We start from the raw sequence: 25,492 nt of genomic DNA on the forward strand, positions 1-25,492 counted from the left end.
CGAAACTTTTCTCAGGTGTTAAAATATAATCACTAAGTAATGAAATAGCACACTGAGCAAGCAGGGATACAAAATCCTTTTCTCTTAAAACCCTTGTTCTCCCACTCCATCTCCAATAAATCCAGTTACAACATTCTTGTTATTCTTCCCCTCTTCTTTCTTAAACTCTTCTGAAGGTATTCCTGCATGATACATTAGCTGAGGCACTGGAAGTGACCTATGTTAACTTAGTACAACCTAATACTCCCTGCTGGCACAAACGGAAAGTTGACATGAAGGTGCAAATGAGTATCCAGCAGATGCTCTTTAGGCTGCATTGCAGTTCAGGAAAAGTTCCATACACTCATATGTTACGAATTTAAAACTGTGAAAAAGCCATTCTTTCAACATCTAGAAAGTCCTTCTTCCTTTTTGGAAGTTTCTAGCCTTTAAGCTTCTTTCTGCGAGGATAAGCATATGCATTGAATGCACCCTACAGAGTCAAGACCCTAAATCTTTTTCAAAATGGAAAAACTGAAAGCAATCTCAGCCTGATTCTCAGTGGCTTTTGAATGCTTTAGACAGGACTACACAGTTCAGTATCTGGAAAAGAATAGCTGCATTTTTTCTTTTTTGCAGAGAATTGTATTTCTGAAATAAATGCTTTTGCTGAATTTGATTTTGTGTGTGTGAGAAAAGCATCATTTTTCAATGAAAAAGTTCAGCTTCTGTGCAAGAATACACAAAGAAATGTATTTGGTTTTTGTTAGTTAGCATGACTTTTTTTGTGCATGTATTTTGAAATACCAGTTCAAAATGAAATGCAATTTTGAATTTCTTCCAGACTTGCCATGGGAAACCAACATTTTGCTAATAAAACTATTATTTTTCCACTGATTTTTTTTCTTCATAAGAAAATGTATGCAGGTTTTGTTGTGCTGTATTTTAATCAGCTTTAATAATGATTAATACTAGACATCAGTTTTTACCAAGTCTTTATTGGCACATGCCACAGATACACATATATTATATGTTGGCTCCAAAAAGAACCTATCCTATCCAGATGACATTAGCCTTTGCAGGTGCTTATGGAAGGTGGGACAGGAAACGCTCTGCTCCTCGGACAACTCTGCTGTTCATTGCCAAGGAGCAGAGGGGGCCTGGTGTCACCAACTAGCCAAACTTGTCCTCAGCTGAATGAATCAGTAACACTGCTGGTATGCCAGAATTTATGGCCTTCTTGGTCATCGATATCCTGTGATGGACAAAGGCCAGCTGTTTTCATCGAGGCCAAGGCAATAGTTTTCCAATGGGATGGTCCATCAAAGAGCCAGTTAGTATCTATCGCATTAACTCCTTCAAGGATTTTTTATTCAGCTTCACTGGGGCTGAGTGTTGGTTTGATTTCTGTTGCACATTCGTCTCTGTGTAAAGATGAGGCAGGACTGTTTCTGCGCCAAGGAGAGGCCCATCATTGCAGGAGACAAGAGAACAAACATTCTCACAGTATAATCAATCTTATAGAGCAGATGGATACAGTAATTAGAGCAAAAACAATTTTGCCAAGAATATTAACATTTCAACAGTTTATCAGAAAGGGGGTGTTGACACCGGTCAATAATTTTCTGATTATTGCAAAAACATCTTAAGTTGTTGACTATTTTGTGCGAAATAGGACGGACTAATTTTGGCCTCCTGACCTTGTTTACAGCAATGGGAGGTAGCATTGCCACCAAAATCTCTTTCACAAAAACAAACAAACAAACATGTGTTTTCCCATGATTTGAAGGTATTGTAAGCCATAAAGATGTATGGGGTTTCCAAAGAGCATATTTATTTATGTTTTGCTCAGTCTCATGATACTTGGGTGCATGTTGCAAAAAATTAAACAACTGTTGCCAACAGTTAGCACAAGTCAAGCTTACCCATTCCTCCCCCTCTTCCCATGTATGGATGAGATAAACATTATGCCTATGAGCCCAAAAGAAAGAATAATAATGAAAAAGAACTTAGAAGAATCCAAGTCTATCAAAGTTTAAAACACTCCCTTCACTGGGGAGGAAATAGCTTCTATTTGGTTCCTACCAGCTAAGTGAAAAACAGGCAAATCTTTGTGAGACAGGGAGGAAATACCGGAATAAAATGAGTATAGATGAGGGGTGGGACATTTTGCTGCCATTAGCATATGTTTCAGTCATCTGCCTTTAATTTCCTTTTTCCCTCCTCTATTGTTTCTTCCATTTTTTCAGTATCAAGGCAACCCTTCCCATTCACGTTTTCTCCACTGTGCTCTTCCTCACTTGTCTCTGATGGTGTTCTTCGCTTGTCTCTGTTGCTATTCTCCTAGCACAGTATCAGTGCTGGGCCATTAACACAGTTACACAGCCCCAGTGGCTTGAATCACTATGCTGTGCTGAAGGACCCTTTCACATACCTGCTGGAAGGGATCCCTCTGTGGGACAACAACATGCCTTGATATAACTGTTGGTTGCACATCTGGATGTAAGCATTTGAGAGAAGTCAGCATCAATTCCCCTAAACGATTTCTGACCCTATAGGCAGCCCTATAACTCACGTTCGGGTATTGTGAAAGGACTGGAGATGCAGCCTTGCTTTCCCTTAGTGAATCACACAAGCTGGGCTCTGACAGAGACCAGGAAGGAGAAATCAGCAAAAAGAGGGAATTCCCTTGATGTCAGAAATGCCCTCCATCCTACCTGCCAGTGTTGAAGAAGTGGATAGAAGACCAAGCACATGTCCAGACAGAAATCTGCAGTTACTTCTGCTCATCTTGCATGTTGCATACAATTTCTCACTAGCAGCAGTAACACTTAGCAGCTGTAACTTCACAGCCCTAAACTATGGTGGTACAGATGGTTTGATACCGATGAGCAGTGCTTGCAGCAAAACTAAAGAGGTGTGGGGGAGTATGGCCTTAAATCACAATTTTAGCCTGAGTCTCAGTGTGAGGTGAATATAAGGCCAATTCCTACCATAAGTCATAACAACACAAAAGCTGTTTCATGTTGTCCTTGGTTGCACTTGACCTCTGTGGAACCACAGCAGAACTGAGGGCTCAGGTGGATGAGTGTTTTGCCCACACACTTTTTTTTTCCCAGGCACAGTCTTATCCTTGGGAAGTGAGATGAAGAGGTTCAGTGCCCAAAAGTGTGAAGGTTGGCACCAAATTGCTTGATCCTCCTCTCAGAATAAGTATTTATGACTTGTGGCATGTTTCCTCCTTTGTTTTTCCTCTTGACATTATTCCAGTGGGTTTGCTGAAGTTCAGGATGCAAGTTTGAAAATGCCAGCTGTAGATTCTTGTTCAGCAAATAAGCTGGAAGCCAAGGGCTGTAGGATCCCAAGTCTGAGACTGCTCCAGATATCTTTAGGTTGTAGGAACATCTGCCCCTGTGCCTATTTAACAAGCTGAGATGTTAAAACTGACAGTCAGAAAACTTCTCTGTCAGGTCTTGAGCCTCTTAGTCATTTGCTGGCTGTGTGAAGGGTAGAGCTGCCCCAGTTTACACTGTGACTGCAGTGGGTGGGAACTGGATGTGGCATTTCACATTCTTTCTTACAGCAGCAGAATCTTAAGGTTTTTATTATGATGTCTGTAAAAGAAAGTAGCTTTTCCCCTTGCCCTAGCAAAGTAGCCAGAGACCATCAGGAGAGTGGCTCAGCAGTTACGATAGAAAAGTGGCAGCTGCTACTCAGAGCTCTTGCAGCGGCTCCATGCTGGACACGGTGGGTTGAAAGTCTGGACTTAAAAGTCCTTGTGAGAATAAATGCCCCATCTACTAGCTGTCTGGCAGTGTTTGTGATCAACAGCTGATGTATTGATTAAACAGGGGAGACAACGGGTAAGCAGATAGACTTATAATTGCAAAAATAAAGAGCAAGCAAAACTGAAGTTAAATCACTGGAAATCTGCCCCTTTGCATGTTTAAAGGTCAGGAGTGTGGAACAAAGATCAAGTAGTGCAGGAAGTGGCAGGGGAATAAATGCCCTGAAGGGCCTGAAACAGACTGAGCTTTGGCCTTCAAAGTTTGTGCAAAGCATCTCCCAAAAGGAGATGGAAAGGAGGAGGGCAATCTGAAGCCAAGCCCTAGAGCAGACAGTGGCAGATGCCACACGCCGGAGCAGTGCTCCATGGGACACAATGACAGCCCGAGGGGTCTGCCTGCACAGGAATGATACATTGGATTAGGCTATTCACCCTGGCTTCAGGAATGAGCTGTATCAAACGTGAAATGCAATCGCATTGCTTTGATCTGCTTTCCCACGGTGCTTTTTTTGTCCAAGAGTGTGCTTGCAAGTGGTGTCAGGCTCATGTGCTATGTGGTGCCCTGGGGAGGTACACCAACCTGCAGTGACCGTCACTCTGCTCATTGCTCCCCCAGAGTGTGCTGCAGAAAACCCAGTGACAACTGGAGGAGACCTGGGAGCTGGGATCAAACCAGTACATTCCTGTCACTCTTCTCCAGCCAGCCTATAAGGCACCCTAAGAAGATTGGGAGTGAAGTTTCATTAGCAGATGATGTAAATATTTACATCTTTTTTTTTTTTTTTCACTCATCTCTGAAACCCTCACCTTTCCCTGATGTGAACTTTTCCAGTGGGCTTTTGAAGAAGAGAAAGGGACAGGTCAGTTAAACCTGAATGGAAGTGGGATGTGCTCAGAGGATGTTAAAAGAAATGTGCTACCACATAATAAATAACGTCCCATTTTTGTAGGTGAATGGGGTCAAAGAAGCCTTACTTTACTCTTGCAGTTAAGAGCATAGTTGTGAGCAGTGGCTGCACTGGTACCATGGCAATAGCCAAAATGATTTGGGTATAAATTTTTATGCTGAGTGTGTGAGAGGGAATGTTTTGTAAATATGAGGTGACTTACTCCTCAATGAAATTATTCAGATCAGTTGTTTTAAAATCTGGTTATGAACAAGATAGATAGGAAATAAAGCACACTAACTGTATTTAGCATACCTGACCAAGAACACAGTGTGCATTTCAGCCGATTCAAATTTATCTCCCTTGTGACTACGGAGGACTCAAAGCAACCCTGTCCCTGGCTGGATGCCAGGCACTGCCCACATGGATACCATCAGTGGGTCACAGAAATACAACAGTTCAGTGTAATCTTCACATGTTGTCCAGCACTAGGGAGGGGAAAGCAGTCCATGGCCTCTTTAAAACAAGGTCAGATCAACCCTCAGCTTTCACAAATTCTTTGAACTTTTTTAAAGCCGTTTGTGCTTTTAGTATGAAGGGGCATGCATAACAGTGAGTGCAGCAGTTACAACTGCTCCCTTTGGCTGTTTTTTAATCCTGATAGGTGATAATTTTAACATCACCACTAGTTGTGTTACAAAAAATGTGAATTTTGTTTGGGTATTCACCTTCCATGCACCACATGGTTTTGCAGGTATTTGCTAGAGCAGCAAGTTGCCATTACCTTTTTCTAAGCCTTCTCTAGTTAATCTTTCCTCTGAAACAACTCCATTCACTCTTTCGACATTTTTGCAGGATATCCAGTAGGTGAACCACAAAGTGCTCTTCACTTAGTTTTCCCTGGTGGCTAGCTCAGATCCCCTTCAATTTAAACTAGTCTCGCAATTCTCCAGTCATCTCTAGGCATGACTGCCCCCAGTAAGTTTTTATCTAGCTATTTCTTCTCACCTTTCCTCCTCTTCTACCTCCTTCAGCCTCTCAGCTGATATTAAATCGTTATTAAGCTGGGGATATAGCATTTTGCCTGCTAAGGCAAGCCAACAACAACACCTGTACTATCTCACAGTCCAAGCTGTCATGCTGATAATGATAAAGAATCACGTTTCCTACACTTGTGAAAGGACATCCTCGTTTACCTTTCCCTGCCGCAGTTTGCTGCAAGGTAAGTTGTTTTCTATGTTGCTTTCCCTGGGTAAAAATGTTGACTGCAGATGAAAGGCTGTGTTTAGGCTGATGATGGGAGACTAAAGAAGAGTTAAGCTATTTTAAGGCATGCTACATGTGGGTGAGCCCCCTCAAGATGGGGCAAGAAGGGACACACAGTTGTGGTCAGTGCTGCTAGTGATCAGGATGGTCTCCTGCTGTAGTAGGGATGTGGAAGAGTAACATCTTTAAGGCTGGTCCTGCAAAGACTGTTTATTTTGTAATGAGAATAAGAACTTCAGTGCTCTTTTCTTTAAATTCTGTTCTTGGAGAAGGTCTCCTGCTAAGTTTGTAGGACTTTGCGTGAATTTCTCTGGCCCCAACAATTTCAGATCATTGCAACTGATTCTTTAAGATAACTACAGCAGTATGAATTCTCTCTCTGAAGCTTCTTGGGGCAACTTACTTGCTCCAAAACTTCAGAATTGGGTGTGAGCTTATATAAATCCGTGCACCCACAGAGATCGTGTCTTTTTTCTGTTCTCTTGAACTGTGATAAACATCTGGGCCATACAATACATTTTAATTTTTTTTAACTCCCCTGCACATCCGATCTGAGGAGGAGTGGAGCTGCAGGAGACAGTTCAGAAAAGTAAGCTCAAGCCTGAAAACATGCTGCTTGTGGTTGGATGTGATCCTGTTTTACAGCCTGGATGTTGCTTTAGCACATTATATGGGTAAGCAAGTAGTCTGGAAAGAGAGTCTTAACAGCATCTGCCATGGTTGCTGTTAGTCTGCAGCTGACAAAAAGAATCCTGCATGTCCTACACACAGGGACAGTACCAGAGGACAGTTAGGGGACCTTTTTGCCAGCTGAGGACAGCTGAGGAGGCTTTTGTGTTATCCTAAATATTGCCTGCCAAGGCAAATCGCATGATTGGAGACCATTGTACCATTTCAGGACAGAAATATTTTCCATGGAGTCTTGGCAGTACCTTGAAGTATTTCTGGGTATTGCTTTAGTACAGCTTGTAAAAAGAGCCTGTTCATCCATGCAAGGGTAGCTATTGTGACTTTACCAATGCTCCCATCTTTCTTTGGCACCTTCCTCTTTCCTTTTCCTGCTTCCCTCTGGGATGGCATGTCCCCTTGCCCCCTCTACTCCATCATCTCAGAAACTACTTATCTGCCAGTGGGTTTGCTCCAGTTGTCACTTTCTTTCCCATGCAAGTGGCCTATTCTAGCAAGTCCTCAGGGCTCACAGTGTAGATGATAAAGGGTAGGTGACATCAGATACATACAGGACTTGCTGCTTCACGCTAAACTGTGGCACGTATACATGAGTGCTAACATGTAACTGGGAGAGGTGAAATTTGGGCAAGATGACCCAGAGCAGGAAGGCAGCAAAGGCCAGGCCAATGTGAAACAATGCAGAGTGGGGTAGTGGGAAGAATGCCAGCAGCAGAGCAGGAGGGAAGGCTCCCGTATGAACCTGAAAGCAAACAAACTCACTGCCAAGTAGTGCTACTCTTGCTCCAAGGAGGATCACTTATTGCAGTTTGAATTATTAGCTCATTTGTTGTAGTAAAAGAACTGTGTGGACACAAGGCACTGTGAGGAGGCCAAACTAAAATTACATCTGTGTGCAAAAAAAGGCCTGGGAGTGTATTTATATCCCTCCTTTGCCATGGGACTCTTATTCAAAGAACAATATAAATCATTATGTAAAAATCAAAATACCTTTGGTCTCTGTAATGTGCCCAACATCAAAGCACAAGTACAATAAGTTAAGCAGAATTGCTAATACTTGATATTCAAGTAGATCTTCTGTAGTATCTAATTTATACTGCTCTTAACATATGGGGCATTTGCTTTGGCAAGTGAACTCAGCAATGTTTGATGCTTTCCCAGCACACAATCAAAGTACTGACTTAGTAAATCACTGAAACAAACCCACCGGTTTGGGGGAACCTTGCCTTCTTTCTCCATTTGCTGCACCTTCCCAACTTAAAGAAAAAATTAAGTAGAATGATTTACTTTAAAATGTGACTTTTCTTCTGCATCATCTGACCAACTGAAAGTATCTATAAAAGACACCAGTCCAAAATCCTCCATTGCAGGGTAGGGAGTCTGTAATAAAAAGCAACCTTTGTATGTATGACTGGGGTTTTAAACTGTCCCCAAGCCATGGGCTTAGAATATGGGGCCTCTGGTTTTCTTTCAGGCTTGAAAAGCTCACACTGGGCACTCTAGTATATACACATATATCTTGTCAGTTAAATATAGATTAATGGGAGTCAGCAGGGCGTAAAAATACTCCACTTTTAATGGCAAACACCATAAACATGGCAAAAACCTCAGTTTTATAACAGAAAGTAAGTCCTGCCATCCCCACCCAGTTTCCTCTTTTTTAGGTACTTGGACTTCTTTTCAGCTTAAATTCTATTTCTAGTAAGCAATACTCTTTCTCCAGATTCTCTTAAGTATATACAAAATAATAATTTCATACATTTGCAATGAAGTTCTACTCACTGAGTTTGACTAACAACTTCCCAATTGTGTTCTGTTGTCTAAATCTGTGTTCTTTATTACAGAAGTCCAGTTTGATTTCTTAATCTTTGCAGAAATGGAAAAAGGAACAGAAAAGGACATAAGCTAATTTTGCAGGTAGTCTGACTGGTCCATGAGTCAAGGTGCATATGCTTGCAGTGGCTTAACTCTGAACAGCATAAATCTCTCACATCTGCATAAAATTGGGATTCTTCATACACGTATCACCTTTGAAAATGCTACTAAAGATTTAACAGAAATGGTTTTGGTTACTTAGGCCAAGTTAGAAGAATGGACTTGCAGCCCACTCACTGGGACATAAAAAGGCAGTGATTCAAACCTCTGTGCAGGCAATATGTGACTACAGAGGCTGAACTACTTGGAAGATAACCTCAGCTACGCTAGGAGAAAGAATATGATAATGGAAAAGAAACCGCTATAATAACCATCTGCAACCACACATGGCCTCCACTTCAGCACCCATAAAACTTAAAAGAATAAAAGAAAAGGAAATTGCTTTCAAAATAGGAAAGACAATTTTATAAACATTTCTTCTTATGTTTTTGTAGCGTGTTGGACATGTTGCCCTGTTTCTGGTATTAGGAGGGCTGCGTGTATTAGCTTTTAGCATGAAGAGGAGTATATTCCAAGAAAGTCTTACTTCACCCCTTCACCTTCCCTCCTACCCTGCATAGGCACACATATTAGTTTTAAAGTGTATTCTTTTTTTTTCTCTTGAGCAGCCCTATTGCAATGGCCACTTGGCACTTCAGCCAGCCCAAGGGTGCCAGTGGTATCATCCTGCACGTCAAATCAGTTTCCACTGCGTGGGTTACATTTCATCCTGTCTCACAGCTGTGAACAGGAATCTGTCCTGGCTCTGCATGGCTGCCTGGCTGTACGAAACAATGATCCCATTTGAAATAAGTGAAGAAATCCAAGGATGATCACAGTGGCTTCCCTGCACTAGGGTTAGGTTTTGCCCTTTTGCAACCAGCATTGATTTGGGCTATCAGTAGTACTACAGTCCCCCAATAAGCAAGGGCATTGATTGTCTTTTCCTTGGAATGGAATGCCAAATTACACATCCCTGTCCCTCCTAAGGCTTGTTTCCATCCTAGAGAGGTATTAAGTCTCATCTTTTTTGATTGGACTTGTTTCCAAGCCCAAATAATGGTGCAGCCCCAGTAGAGTACTGGAAGAAGCCAAGAGGTGCCGCAGCTGGGAGCTGCTCAATGAACCCCAAGGGCACTGAGACAGAGCACCTGGGCAACCTGTGGCAGTTTTAAATGCGTGGAATGAAAACCTGCTTTGCTGCCTAATATGCGTCTTCCTAAAGAGGCTAATAAAACTAAGTGAGAAATTTGCTGCAACCTAAGAATTGTTTGTGCCTTTGAAACTCGAGTTTTACAAACTTTCAGTCATTTTAGAAGAACTGAGCTGAATTTGAATCGTGAATCGCACTGGGTGCAAGCTATTTCCCTCCTAGGAAAAGCAGAACAACAGTGTGTGCTCCACAACTTCTAGCTGCAGACTTTTCTTTAGCCTAGACGTGAGCCCTGCATAAATTCAGAGCTCACCAACTGTTATGACTTTATCAACAACCTTATTAACAATCATGAAAAATAATCTTTCTTAGAAGGGGACCACTATGTGCGAAGCCCATCTTTCCTATTTACTTTGTGACTATTAATGTTTTTTTTAATGTTTATACATTAGTGCAAGGAATAGTGTTAGCATAATTCTAGTGTAAAATAAAATCAGCTGTATCCATTATAAGTGCATTACTGCCAGGAACTGTAAATATGTTTATGCCTGATAGCCTTTTGACTCAATAATATCCTGCTATCTCTGTTGGGCAGGCAAGTTTTTAAACCAAGAAAAGACAGGTTATGATTTTCATAACCAAACTGGGTTTCCTTTTGAAGTGCATTATCTAAATTCAAATTTTAAGGAGGTCATTAAAGAAAACCTGCCTGTGATTTTAAAGGAGAACAATTGAAATGTCATCTTCAAAGTGGTGGCAAGAAGGTACAATGTGCACTAAGAACAAGTTATTCCTCCCAGATACACACATACGCAGACAAACCCTGCCATATCATACCATACAAACAATTTTAATTGTGTAGTTACAGTCAATAACCACTCCTAGTCAGAACATTTCTGCATAAAGAAAATTGTGATACACTTATAAAAACAGCCAGCTGTAACAAAATAACTGGTGTTTTCATAGCAATAAACTCATAAAAAAGAAATACACCTTTATACAGAAAATTTATACAGCTGTAGCTTTAAAATTGATTGTAAAACAAAGGAAGACACATTGCAAACATCAATTATTTTCACATTAATTGCATAAGTTTCTAAGGTGATCTATTAGTTTTATTTACCTAAGCTTATTTGCATGATAGTAAAAATTGCATACAACAATAAGAGTGAAGCTTATAGTATGAATTGCTTGGATAACATAGAGCACTTTTTATAGGCAACTGTGTAAAGCACATTTTCTCTATTTAAAACTTTTAAGACACTTTGTTTTACTGCCCATCAAAATACATTTATAAATAGAAAAAAAAAATCAGTATGATAACAAGGGAAGCAATATTACATTTAACGGAAACTTCCAAAAAAATTAATTACAACATGATGCTGCAGGATCTACAAATAAATAATGAGGACTAAATTGTGTTTCACATTTTCTTTTTCATTTTCTTTAAAACCATGTAACAATAAGAATGGAAAAAAAAAAATACAGTGACCTTTATTTCCAAAAGAAAACAAATCTGAATTACGGCAGTGCCATATAATACAAGGCATTTGTTGGCATATGTTATCTTTAAACTGCATTCCACAGTCTATAGTTCTTTTGTAACATACAATAGTACAAGAGTAACAAACTCTTTTTATTTCATTTTTTAAATAAATGTGAGTTTCCAAAGATGAAGTGTGGAGTGCTACAGTAATAATTAAAAAACAAGAACAGAACAGAAACGAAAAACAGTAAATCACAAAAGTTGTAATGCTTGTCTGAAGGCTCCAGAATCAAAATCACTGGTATCATGCTTATTGGGTACACTCACAGTGTATCCAGTGAACACAAATTAATATCAAACAATCCTCAACGCTTCATCTGTTGCTGCGAAGCAGTTTGTAAAACAGAGTAAAACATCTAGTGCAGTCTGCATTATCCTTTTTTCAACTTTTGTGCAAGTTTTGGAAGATTCATTGGCCAAACAATGAATAATAAAGGTTTTTTGACAGAACGCAAGATGGAATTTTCATTTCATTAGTAAATACCAGTGGCACTGTTGAAAGAAAATAATACTTTTAGATCAGTCTTTCAATTCAGCATTAATCTCTGTGTTCCCTTCTACCGATAACTCTTCTTCTAGTTTAACTGAAAAAAGCGTGTTTGCGTTTTTGTCTTGGATGCTGTCTTCTAAATCCTTGAGCAACTCTTCTTCCTTGTACTCTGCAACATCCACCTCCAAACCAGAATTGTCCTTCAGCTTCCCATGGTGCTTGAGATAATATCGCTGGTTCTGAAAGAACTTGATAATGGTGTACTTGGGCAGGTCAAGCTGAGCAGAGAGAGTCTGGATTGCTTCTTCATCTGGATACAGGCCTACATCTTGTATGAAACTCTGTAGGATCCCTAGGGCTTCAACAGAAATCTTTGTTCGCGGTCGGGGTTTCTGACGATTTTCATCCTCAGATTCAGCTGGTGATGCTACTGTCGGTTGCCTTGGGGGTAGTCTGGGACCTGGTTGCTGCTGCTGTTGCTGCTGTTGTTGCTGTTGTTGCTGCTGCTGCTGCTGCAAGACAAAGCACAGCAATTTTTTTGTACATGTACTCTTGCTTACATGTTATGCTACCAAGAAAATCCGAGGTGTATGTGTGGGGTATTGCAAAGCTATAAACAAAGGCTTAGTAAGTTTAAAGAACAAAAACCAAACCAACCAACCAACCAAACAAGGCCCATTATTGCTGAACCTGAATTAAAATATGAGTTAGTAACTCTGCATAACTCACAAGTGTCTGTCTGTGTGTCAGCAGAGGCAAGGATAAAGGGGTGGTGAGACAGAGAGGGGGAAGGAACACTGACTTTGTCTGACTGAAAATGCCTGTGATGTGACATCGATGCGGATAGCCGACAGATTTTAATGAACATGCTCCATGAGTCAAGTGCAGAGAAGGCAAAATGCTAAGTAGGTGACATAGTGTAGGATTAACTTGACCAGCTTAGCCAGAACTGTAGCGAGGGCAAAGTGAGAAAAGTGCCAGATGAGGGCAAACGAACAGGAGCTTTGCCAGCAGCAGCAGCTGCTGCTCAAAAACAAGGGCTGCAAATCTCTATCAATAGCTAGACTAAGGGAGTGGGGGATCGGGGAGAAGGAGAGCATTTTAGCTAAGAGCAGAAATATCTCACTGGTGATCTGACCTTGGTGTGAACTGAAGTCTTGTCAAACTTGCAAACATTACCACAGAATGTGTTAGCTGGAAGTGCCTAATGTCACACTGTCAAACCCAGCCTTGGCAAGGACAAAGGGATCTGGAGGTGGGATACTTGTATTTCCCCTTCAGGCTCTGACCTCTCTTGCCTGTGGTTTCAAAGAGGGTCTGTCTTGCCCATATTCAAGTATCCCACTGTATATACAGGGAACAAATACATTTATCTGCTTCTGTGTTTGTGCTGGGGATTATTTAGTTAATATTTATAAAGCACTAAGATGCAAAGTTCTAAATAAGTTGCACTATTATCATTAGAAGGGAACATGCTGCATTCCAAAAACTCAGGCAATAAAAATGAGCCAGTATGCACATCAGAAGAATAAGATAAAGCAAATCATGATGTAAATAATTAACAAGAGCTTAAAATGAAGTTTTGCAAGCATGTATTCAGAAACATTCTTAAAAGGTGAAGCATTGAGCCCTAGGGAAAGAAATGCTTTTCTCATCTACCACCAGAATACAGCACACTACAAGATCATGTTTGAAATCAAAAGTAAATTTATCAGCTACTGTTTTTGTTGACAATTCTTTGTTTCACAGCACAGGAAGCACTGGTTAGCAAGATATTTTGGATCAGCAAATCTCTTGTCATATGGTACAAACCACCAGCTATTATTAAAAACAACAGCAGCAAAACAAGCAGTTGCTATCACTACATTTAATTTCCCTTTGTGAGTCTCCCCTCAACAATGTTTTGTGTGATGGTAGGGGTTTCCAAGCTTGCAGTTGCAGCTCAGTTGGAGATCCTAAGAAACACAAAATACTGTACAAACAGTATTATAAGTATTGGAAGAATTATAATTCTGCTCACTTTGCAGTGCACTTGTGGTTCTAGAGACTTCACATAGGTTTCAACGCCCAGTTTAGAAGCCACTGCTTTTAAGTAATGACCTTATTGCAAGATCTGACACAAATGCCAGTGGAATTAGGGCTCTTGCCTCATCCCTATTCACATCCTTTCATGTTTTATGGTCTGTGAGCAGTCCCATTCAAGGCTTCAATCCCAAAGAGATTCAAGACTACTCCCAGCACATTATATTCTTATAAGACTGAAGGCTTTGTATATACAGTTTGAAAACTTGTGTCTTAGCTACATATTTATGCATTTACAACAACTGCCATGTAGAAGAGCAGAAACAAAACTCAGGCCCAACCTCCCAATCCTCACTCTTACAATTCATATTAAGAGATTACAATGCAACTGCTTGTGTGAATAATATTTGCGAGATCAAACACACAACTTTCATCAACAAGGCAAGAGAATCTAAGTAAGTGGCAGAAGACTGGTTGAATGTTTATACTCTGCATAAGCTTCGCCTTTTATCCCTTTAAGAAGTGATTTTATTAAAAACAATGTACGTTTTCAAACAAGTGCTGCTTTATTACTCAATATAGATCTTTCTCCTTTGGTTAAATCAAACAGCAAGTTTCCAGGCTTTCACAATTATTTTAGTACTTGATATCCTTAGGGATTGTCTTATTCAGTTTGCTTTATCTTTAATATATACTCATGTTGTTTCTGGCTGCGAGATAACTCTATCCTTCCTAGCTTTGTAAATATTTTTCTGTATAGGTGATACAAATGATACTCTGGGTCTCAGCTGAGGTTGGGAAAGCATGGGATAATATCCGCCCTTTAAGAGGGAGCAGTTAAAGGGCTGACCTCAGGTCTTTTGTGAGAAGGGATTAAAAAGTCCCCAGCTCGGAGAGACAGAAGTCCGCATGGCCAACCTTGGCTATGGTACTTGGCAGAACAGGTGGTGAGGCTTCCAGTTTGCAGTGCCTGTGTGAGCAAAGGGTGTGCTCCCCTCTGGAGGACGGGACACCACCAGCAATGCCCCAGAGCAGAGCATAGCTGTTTCCACGCCCAGTTGCATGGGTCCTGCATCCCTCTTCTCTCTCCCTGACACAGTGCCCTTGTGCCAGCTCACCTGCGGAGCAGCACCCAGCCAAGGTCCAGCGGTCAGCAGGCCTGGTAAGAAAGCGCCTCTATGCTCTCCTTTCCCAAGGATGGTGGGAGAGGGGCTCTGAAGGAAAAACAAACAAACATTGACTCACCCCAGCCTCAACTGGGGATAAAGCGGGATGAGGAATCCTCTTCCCTTCATTCCTACCTGGTTCGAGTCGAGCTTTTGAGCAGCAGGACAAGGTCCTCCTGCTTTGATGGTAAGGAGTTTGACAACCAGTGCCAAACACCCCTGCCTGTTGGTCCTGCCGCCTGTCCTGCCAGGCACAGCCAGCATGGAGGCTCAACCTGCCCCACACACAGCTGCCTCTGCACCACCGCGTCCACCTAACCCAAACAAAAACCATGGGTGGTCACACACTGTCCTTTGAACTCTGGTGGTGGACGGCAGCGTGCTCTTATCTCATACTGGGAGACCTGCATTTAGCCTGGCTGGGAGGAAAGAAACACTAATTTCCTTTGCTTCGTTTAAAGCTTTATTTACTTAACGCTCTGTGGGATTGGCCAAGGTAAACTAACCTGAATCTGTTCTGCTGGCACATGGATAATGTGGGAAGGCCTGTCACCATGGTGATGAACTGCATTGCTTTCTTGTTCATAAATGGCATCACGTTCAGGCTGAGGAAGACTGAGGAACCTTCGGATCATGGAGAGATTCTCCCAGAGGGTCCTGTTCTCTGGTGAGGGATCTTCTTTCCAACGTAACAGCTCACAAAGCCACCCCTTGAAGATAACACCAGCAAAACATTAGTTTTTTTCCTCACTTCAGGAGGGGCAAAATGAGGGTGAAACACGTACTTTAGAGGTGCTGCATTCTTTCACACTCTCCCCAGTAGGAAGGGGCTTTCACTGCACAGGCTGGGCTTAAAGCAAACACTGATACACCGAGAGGCTGCTGCGCTATCTCACAGTTCCTCGCCAACTGCAAGTGTTTCAGAAAGCACCTTCCCTTTGGTCCAGCACCACAGTGTTGCTGTTTGCTTGCTTTGAAACAAATGGTTGCTGGAGGCAGAATCCCTTACATGCTTCCCACTGCACGACAGAGGTTTCACTGTTGCCAGTACATTCACTGTGCTATTTCCTTTTAGGCAAGGATACAGCTGCCCAAGAGCACTGACCTGTGTTTTGGGAGCTGGCTGATTGTCTGCTGAGCAATTTTTAAAATCCTGATACTACTAAAGACAAGGAAGTACTTCAAATACCTGCCTTGAGTGTAGGGCTGCCTAATTCAAATCATAGCAGTAGAGGAGCTCCCTAACATCCTCTGGAAAGACAAGAATCCTTTCACTAGACAAGTAATATCTTCCTGTATCTACTACAAGTAGAGGTGCCTCTGCAGGTGAACTTATCGCAAGTGACAGATGATTATCTACTACAGCATTTTTCTTACAGACCCAGAAAAAACCTACTGTCTCAAGTTTATGTGCATAAACCATACAGTTGGGGGGTGGGGTGTGGGGAGCAAGGTATACTCAAGCTTCTGATATACCCTTTATACCATTTCCATACAGCAAGCTGCCCTCTAATTCAGATGTGGCTTTGGGATACATACTACAAAGTCAGCTAGAGAATCTCGCATAAGAACGGCAGTGGCTGATAATTTGCTTCTAAAAGAGACATACAAGTTCATCTTGAAAATTTAAACAATTGTTTTCTTATGTCTTCTTAAAATTTGAGGATTTTTTTCTCAGCTGTGCACTGGTAGCTTTAAGAGAAGAGTGCAGAGACTCCAGCTGCCACAGTGTGAAAAAGCAGCAATTTTTTGGTATAATAAAATTTAGGAACAAAATATTACATATATAAAACACGCATATGTCCTTTCTTTTAGCTTCAAGAAAGGATCTGTTTTCAAAACTAGGTCCATGCAATTTTATTTCTTAATGCTGTAGGAAAGATAATGTGACATTTTATTGAATCAACAAATAATATAAATGTACAGAAGCTTTTAGATCCTTTTTATATATACTGGTAGCTGGAAGATGGTTTATCCAGACTAGTTTACTAATGCATACAATAGAGACATAGATACAATATAGATAAGTATTTTCTTGAAGACATTCATATATTTAGCTAACAGTTAATAAATGCAGTGTAAAAATATTGTCACAATAGAAAGAGGTGAAAGTAAACAAACAATCTAATGCAATCATATTGTATACAAAAATATTTAGTGAGGTGTGTATAAAAATTTGAAGTATATTCTCTTGGATATAAGTGGAAAACTGAACAAATGACATAGAAGAAAATGCCCCCGAGAAACAGAAATAATCAAAATGAGAAATGTTATAGAGATGGTGGTAGCAGAGCAGAGAAGCAAAAATTTACACGGGACCAAAATCTACTGGGTGCTCACTAGGTGTGCGAGGGAGGGAGGAGAGTAGTGGCAGCAGAAGGGTTCCGCTGCATCCCATTCCTTGACCACATGGTGAGGCTGGATGCTGGGTACTGCCCCAGGGTTTAGCAAGCTGACTGGGAAACGTGGCCAAATGCCTTCAAATAGAGCACCTAACATACAGCCTGTCACAGCTGGAACCGAGTGGCATGTTTTTAAAGCAGGAGCGAGGGTCTGTGGATTCTCTCTCCCCACTGTAAGGCCCCCTGCTAACAAGCTAATGCACAAACTCCCCGTGACCCTAACAAAAATCAACTTGTTGCTCACAGTTCTCTGCCCACCTTGCCTCCATGGGTTTATGTGCTGCGTTACGCTCAACAGCAGTATTAGTTTTCTGCAGTGAGTTAATATTGATGCGATCAGAAAACATGGGTAGTTTACTGGGGCCAGAAGAGAGAAGATGATGTAGGGAAACAAATCTAGATATTTTAATTGAAATGCAGCTCTTAAATTTTTAATTAAAACCAAACAAAACCCCCAAACAAAACAAGAACAAAAACCCCACCAAAGAAAACCGAAAGACCCCCAAAACAACCCCCCAAAACCAAACAAGCAAACAAACAAAAAACACACCCTCCCCTCAAAAAACCAAAACAAACTAAAATGAAACAAGAGAACCCAACAACACAGGCACAGAAATAATCAGCCCATCCTGAAGCATAAAAATTGCCCTTTAGTTGTCTGGAGTTTGCACTGTTTCACATTGAAACCGTTGGCCTTCTTTCTAATGATGGTGAAACAGGGAGCAGAGCTGACTATCGTGAGAGTTTGGTGAAAGTGAAAAAAAAGACAAGACAACATGTCCCCTTCCATGGCACCTATTCAGACACACTGGAAAAGAAATTGTGCCATGCATTTAGAAGCTGCACATATTTTGCCTGGTGTTCATGTGAACCACAGATATTTTTGGGGAAAAAAAAATTGGTTGAAACTGTTTGTAAATGTCCAGTAATAAAAACAATTCCTAAACAATCACATTTTGTGTTGATTAAACATATTTCACAATAATTTTGTTAACTAAGAAATTCCTTCTCTCCTGTCTTTTCTGTTGCTACATTTACTATATCAGACCTTATTTCTATTAACTACTGATAGCTAACATTCTATTTCCAGTATTTCTCTATCAACTTTTGCCCTGAAATAATACTTCTAATTCCTTGCATAAAAATGATTTGATGAATTGTAACCTGAAGCAGGTCTCTGCTAGCCTTTCGTGGAAGCAGTGATTTTGAGATAGTGAAATCAGATGCCTCTGACACGTTACACAGAATAGACTGATACTCTACCAAAATGTCTTTTCCAGAGGGCTCATCACATTTTTAAAGAAGCAGACATACTCTTATGAAACATACGATGTGCCACATGGAAACAACCAACTGAATTCTTCTAAAATTACAAAGATATAAACAGTTCTTTTGTCTTCATGGTATTTCTGAAAATGCTTATGAAAGTTGCTCTCATAAATATTCTCAGAACAGATAGCGAATGGGCAGTTACAGGCTGTAGGGCTTTACTTTGTAAAGAGACTAAAAACTTTGTACCGATATGCTTTTGGCTCAAATTAACCAAAAACCCCCATGAGTATTTCATTTAGTTTCAGGTTCAGAATTCTGACATAAAGGTCATTTGTAGAAGTCAGCTAAATGAGAATGCACGAAATGCTTTTATAAATTTTAAGAAATGTAATCACACAGATTTTCCTAATGGTGAATTTTAAGTTCTGTAAAATTTTTAAGTTTTGGGTTTTTTTCCATTAGACCTAAAGAAATCTAAATTGATGTAGTTAATGCAGTTCAATTTACAAGTGAATGTAACAGGGGCTGATTTTTCCCTTCCGATACTCATTTAAGTCTAAAGCAATTTGTCTAGTTCAAATAATTTATTTTGAAGGAGGGCTTGGGTTTTTAGTTTGTTTTTTACAGTCTTAGAGGAAGTGGAAAGGACCACCACAAAATAATAAGGAACTCTTTGTAACTCATATTAAATCACAACCTCTTTATACAGCATATATAGTGCACTGCTAAAAAAAAAAAAAAAAAAAAAAAAAAAAAAGCCTTAAAATAATGAAGCTGATATATCTGTGCAGTAAGGCAAACCCCCCAAAACTCTGCACTGACACTGGGAACAACCTTGATTTTAAAACAGAGTAAATTTGCCAGGCAACATTACACTGAATATAAAGAGAGTACAAAGCAAAATATAAACATTAGCCACATGTAAATATGTTTGGAGAACTTTCAGGATGTTACTACTTTTCAAACTGACAAAGTTTAATTTGACACCTTCTGTTCTAAAACCTTTGTTTCTATTCAAAATCACGCCTTTAGCTGCTATCAATCACTATGCTCTCCCTATTACTTAAAATACTGGCATGGGCCCTGGATAAGCTGAAAATGCCATGCAGATGAATTCTGAGATAATATGTTCAAACCTGTTATATACAACACAAATCCTGTAAAGTTATGTATTGTAAACCTACATTTATTGGGAACTAAAAGTCTTAAATCCATCTGCTACAAAGAAAATACTGTTATGCACTTTCAAGTAACCAAGTACCATCTGCAAAGGTCTTGCTACAGTAAGCAAGAAAATGGTGAAAAAAAAAAAAAAGATGCTAAACCTAAGATATTTAAAATAAATAAGAGTCTTCTGTCTGGTTTTCTGATAAGGATTTAGTAAAGAAACATAAGACAGTAGGAGAAAAAAACCTGTGAAAGCCGAACTGCCAAGCTATTGCTGGAAAAGCGCAAAGAGGATAACTGCCAAACATTAGACTCTGCAAGGCCCATGAGCATGCTTATTTTAAAGAAAGCATCTATGATTTTTATCTGTGCACCCAAATGCTATTTTATTCAGCCTGACCTGTGCTGTGTTTAAATAAAATCTTCTGCTCTTTCACACAGAGTTTCTAACAAATTATTCCTTCATTCTGGTATCTTTCTTATTAAAAGAAAAAAAAAAAAGAGATTTGAAAATCTGCACTTAAGGTGTAAATACCCTAAGTAGATCAAAGAGAGCAGCATTACAATAATGAAAAATATTCTCTGGATGAAGCTTTCCAAATCAGCAACAAACACATCTAATCTGTGAAGAAATGGCTTCAAGGTAGAGGAACTACATTCTTTTAATTTGGTGAATTTGTTATAGTGATAAAAATTTGCTAACTCATTAATATTTCTTATAGAATAACTAACAAAGACTCCTCATTTTTTAGAAGAGCTGTAATTTGCCTAAAAAGGTATAACTGCTAAGACATGAACAGTTTTTCTTTCGTATAGTATATCTAAGATTATTTTGTATCATTCTCTGGGGCATATAGCATAATAAAAATATATGGTATTAAAAGAAAGCAGTCTAAATAGGGTGATATTTGATACAAACATTTTAGCATAAAGTGTGAATGCATTTCAGCATCTACTGCGAACAAAGACTAAGTACATAATCCATTAAACAGTACTTCTAACTCAAAAAAAATTGAGTATTGTAGACTAAACTAAAGTAGGCATTTTGAATGAGCACATTTTCAGCAACTAACTATAAAGCTAGCAATTTATCATTCAGCAAATAATTTTCTACTTTTAAAAGAATCTGTAAGTGTTACTTATGCTAATGAAGACTGTTTTTAATCTGCCCACAAACATGCTAATAGAGGGCAATTTTTTTTTATTTACAATGCTGAAGGCACTCCAGTTTATAGAATACAGATATGAAATTACGCTTGGTAAAATGGGCTCTTAATTGTCTGAGCAACCCAAATCCTTCACCTTTAGCCCAGAAGCTCATAGACAAAACAAAGGAAAAGAACTCGCGGACTAAACTTGAAATATTGGCTAAACTTTAAAGATTCATTTTTTTCCCCTTCAAAAGCCATCCAACTTGCTTTACAAATGTCATTATTGTTCCAAATGCTTGCATTCATCATAGATATTTCCATTTCTTTTCAAAATAGAATCCATGTATAGAAAAGAAGAAAAAAGGCTGACTTCACCCCTACTGTATATGTCTTAGTCTTAGTATTAAAGTCTTAAGTATTAAACTTGTAAGCTGCTCATTGCACAGAAAGGTTGCTTTTGGAAAAGTCATAATACTTTGAATGAGATACATAATGGTAGCAAAGGAGTACTGAAAGCATTTTAAATTATTTACTAGGTTAAAAGGGTGAAATGGTACTTTAAATACATCAAATTTCATCATCTGGGCCATTTTTTGGTGGCAAAGTGGTATTGATCTTTCCAAATGCTTAAAATTAACTATTTCCAGAAGGTCATTATTTGATTAAAGGCATTAAAGTTGAGGGCAAGAAATGATGCACTTTGTCTTCTTTCCCATTCAAATAATCGTTTAATTTAATCAGAACTATCCCTTCATGTCCTGTAATAAAAATGTTTGTCTTAAGATATTGTTCTTTACCTAACATATTAACCTTTAAATGTTATGAAGTTCTTAAGAATAATCTCTGCTTAGAGAAGATTCTTCCATAATGCAATGAAAGGAACTCCAGCATTTAAATTGATAAGGCCAAATTTCCCCTGCACATTGATTGGAAAACGCATTAAACCCTTCAACTGAGGTTTCTCACAGTGTTCAACAGGATCGAAAATTCAGGGAGTTCTGAATCAGTAAGCTCATGCATATGGCATTGAGAAGCAAAATAAGCAAATGTCACTTCAGTACAAACAAATGTGACAAATAAGTAATGATGGACATTTCTTTAATTTATCTGGGAAAATGCTGGTTTTGTTACGTTGTACTATCTGGAAAAGTACAGCAGGAAAGAACACACAGGCTAACAGAGCATTTCATTCAAAATTCATTTTCTGGCTGAGATTACATAAAGCTGACTTCTTTCTGGGTGTAATACCTGTGGGTTCAGACATGAAAACAAGCCTAGATGACAACAGTGGTCCCTTTTAGCTTTCAAGTTCTTGAATTTCCTGATTGCAACAAAATTTATTCTGACTGCAGGTTTCTCTTTCATAAAATATAGAAATTGTCCTGGTTATCTCCTATGCAAAACCGAATAGTCCTAAATGCTACATGGAAGAACTGAAGCCTGTTAAAAGAAAGGCAACTGAATACTTTGCTGATGTATGAAAAGTAATACTCTACTAATCTAGACTTAGTAGGTTTTGATACTGATAAACACATTTGTTAGTGAAAATCCTTTCAGTTTACATGGTATTTTCAAGTAATTTCAAACACTGACTCCTGTGAGGCACATACTTTTGAGCCATTTTAAAAACTGCTGTGAATGTTCAATACTTGGATTTTTCTCACAAAACTGTGTTCCTTTAATTCAGGAAGCAAAAGCTCATTTTCAGCCTGTTCCAGGAGACCAGTAGAGATAATAGAATATGAATGCCTCTCCTTGAGATGTGGTCTTAAGTGATAATAAATGTCCCCCAAAAGATGGTTGCTTTAGTATTTTATTTACGCTAATCAGCCTTAAGATTCAGGCTTTGCCTTTGAGCGTTTCCCTAAATCAGAGAAAGTTTGAAATCTGAAGCTGTCCTTTATCTTCAGATATTTCTGGTTTATCTATTTTACTGGCTTTCATTACTAAAACATTGAAAGGGGAAGCCAGATGTGAATTTTAAATAAATCTGTATCTGCCATCATAATAGATGAGATTTAGCAAAACAAACAAACTGAAAACCCCACAACCTCATAGGGCTTTTCAGAAGAAAGGTAAACTTCACTAGCAGGAAAAAAATTCCTTTGAAGAATACTGAAGCAGATTATGCCATTTCCTTAAATGTCTTATCCAACCTATTATTTAGTTACACCATCTGTCTGGTTGTTACCTCCACCTCTTCTTTGTGAAAGTGCAATGACCAAACAGTTAGCAGTAATACTGATTGTATTTCACCACAACATTTTGGTGCTACCTGGGGGGAAAAGGATTCCTAACATTTTTTTCCTTCTGCCTTTCCTCCTCCCTAGCTGCAGCACTTAAACATTAAATACATATTTCTAGTCTTGTAAACATCCAAATATATAAATAGGAAAAGGAAACTTGCTAAAACAACCTCTAAGATTCAACAAGCAAACAAGTACAGAAACAAAATGACCTGGAGAGCTGTGGCCCTGCTCCCACAGCCCTGTCTGTCATATTAGACCCCTCCTTCTAGCTGGAGCCATGGTAAGCAGCCAAGAGCCAGGGCTACCAAAAAACTTGTCAGATTAAGGTCTGAGACTGTATCAAACCTGGTGGGTACATTGCTTGCATATGAGCACCTGAGATGTACCACCAGCTCATAGAAAGAAAAGAACCCTAAAATATAACTCTAAAACTGACTGAAAACATAAGTATCATTACTTTTGAGTATAGAGGGAGTTGAGTAATCTGAATGAAGGGCTTCTCCCAAGCTTGGTTTCTCTGCTCTCAGCCTCTGCCACCTTTCCTTTTCCTTGTTCAAACGTATCTTTTTTACAGTATTGCCTTCAATTGCCTAGCAATGATAGATAGGCACAAGCCCTAATCAGAAACATAACGTGCATGCCTTTGAAATCTTACATAAAATGCAACTGCATTCATATGTAAAATGAAGGGGAAAAAGTAACAGATGCAAAAATCAGTGGGTGAAGCTTTATTCTGCCTTCCTCTACTCCACATCCTTCCTCTTTCACATACACAATTCAATTGGCATTGTAACCATGAGACAACGTGTGACAAAAATGAACTTAACAATAAAAAATAATCTAAACAAAAAAACTCAACTGCTAATTATTAAATAAGTCAGTCTTAGTCTGGTACATTACTTTTTATAGTACAGGCATATAAAATGGGTCAGTAGGTTTCACAGAGGGTGACCAGTAATATATAGCCCTTTATCTTCTGTTTAAGTAGAGAGAAGTACTGATTTCACTGCAATACTGATGCTTCCCTTGAAAGTAAATACAACCCTAAATCTAACCACGACCCTTAATAGCCCATATTTATTTATTCTTAAACATGCAATCAATTTTTGTATGGCAGCTATGTCTGCAGTTTAGTTAGAGAAGAGTCTTTAATAGAAAGAGCCTGGCAATTTTAAAAATCTTTTTTTACTACTATCAGTTTACAAGTGAACAGCAAATGTTTATTATTACATTGCCTACAGAGATTTAACATTTCCCTTGGGGAAAGACCTCCAGTAAAAAGGCCAAAGGGCTAAAATGTCACTTCCATAATTACTTATACATCTGTATATCCCATTGTTGGATTTTCTTAAGATTATAATTTTCCAGAAGGAGTAATTTAAATCCATGGCTTCTTGTCATATGTTTTTTGCTTTCCAGAATTCATTTTGGATCAGGAAAAGATCTACCACACACTGAGGAATCACAGGCTCACAGATATTTGGACTTCATTGTAAATTCAGTTCAGCTGACAAGATGTTCCAACAAGCGACATCATTCCAAAACATACACAGCTCAAATCCATTCTCAGACATCCTTTCACATTTTTATGGCCTAACTAAATGTTTTCATGTAAATTTGAATTAGACATTTAAATATTCTGAGCAACATTTCTTTTAACTTGTCTCTTGCAGTTCAGCTGGCTTCTCTGGCTCTCAGTTTTGTAGTGAAGAATGCTTAATGCTCTGATAATGCCAAGGGTGAGTAGAGTCTGAAGGAAACTGAAAAGAAACTTTTCCCTGACTTTCCTTTAGATTTTGTTAAGCAGAGAAATAATCAGAAAAATTAATAACACCCATTACCTCTACGCAGTTAAAAAAAATCTTTAAAATCCACATCTGTGAAAGAGAAGACACCTCCCAGCGAATGAGAAGGGAGCAGCCACAAGCTTATATCTCACCCATGGAAAGATAATGGCAGTGAAGCCCTCAGAAAGCTAAAATAGCCTTACTTGTGCCATGCTTGCTTTAGGCATAGACTTAAAAGAATAGGAAAGCTGGATCAAAAGGGAAGCTGGAGAGATCAGATTTCCCCCTTCTGGGTGGGAACCAACATGAGGGTTTTCCCGTAGTTTGCCATCAGGATGGGGACAAGAGCAGCCATGAGGTAAAAGCTCCTAGACAGAGCAGCTCTTAGCCTTAGACTTTTCCTCACTGGCCAAGGACAGCGCCAGCCACGCCGAGCCCCAGCTGTATTTTCAGCCCAAGCTTCTGCCCTTAAATCAAGCACTGCATGGAGCAGGCACACTTCTTCCTGTCCTGATCCCTCTGTCCCCTTTCCCCAGTGAAAAGGATCAATCTGTTTATTCAATATGA

The 25,492-nt window shown here is 39.4% G+C and overlaps 1 protein-coding gene across 9 annotated transcripts in view; it reads right to left on the reverse strand.

Moving 5' to 3' along the window:
- Positions 1-10,502: 10,502 nt before the first annotated feature.
- The window catches only part of SATB1 (SATB homeobox 1), a 92,474-nt gene continuing 77,484 nt past the window's right edge, over positions 10,503-25,492 (reverse strand). For 5 of the 9 annotated variants that reach the window (XM_062602068.1, XM_062602070.1, XM_062602069.1 and 2 more), the window contains 3 exons: positions 15,404-15,607; positions 14,850-14,945; positions 10,503-12,221 (listed from right to left, as the gene is read on the reverse strand). In XM_062602068.1, coding sequence (XP_062458052.1) covers positions 11,739-12,221; positions 14,850-14,945; positions 15,404-15,607 — 783 coding nt within the window. In that variant the 3' untranslated portion in view covers positions 10,503-11,738. The remainder of the gene's footprint in view (positions 12,222-14,849; positions 14,946-15,403; positions 15,608-25,492) is intronic. The other 4 variants (XM_062602071.1, XM_062602072.1, XM_062602073.1 and 1 more) reach the window with 4 other exon arrangements.

The sequence above is a fragment of the Pezoporus occidentalis genome, unplaced genomic scaffold (genome assembly GCF_034315485.1).
Source record: "Pezoporus occidentalis ecotype Australia unplaced genomic scaffold, CSIRO_AGI_Poc_V1 ctg75, whole genome shotgun sequence".
NCBI classification, from domain to species: domain Eukaryota; kingdom Metazoa; phylum Chordata; class Aves; order Psittaciformes; family Psittacidae; genus Pezoporus; species Pezoporus occidentalis.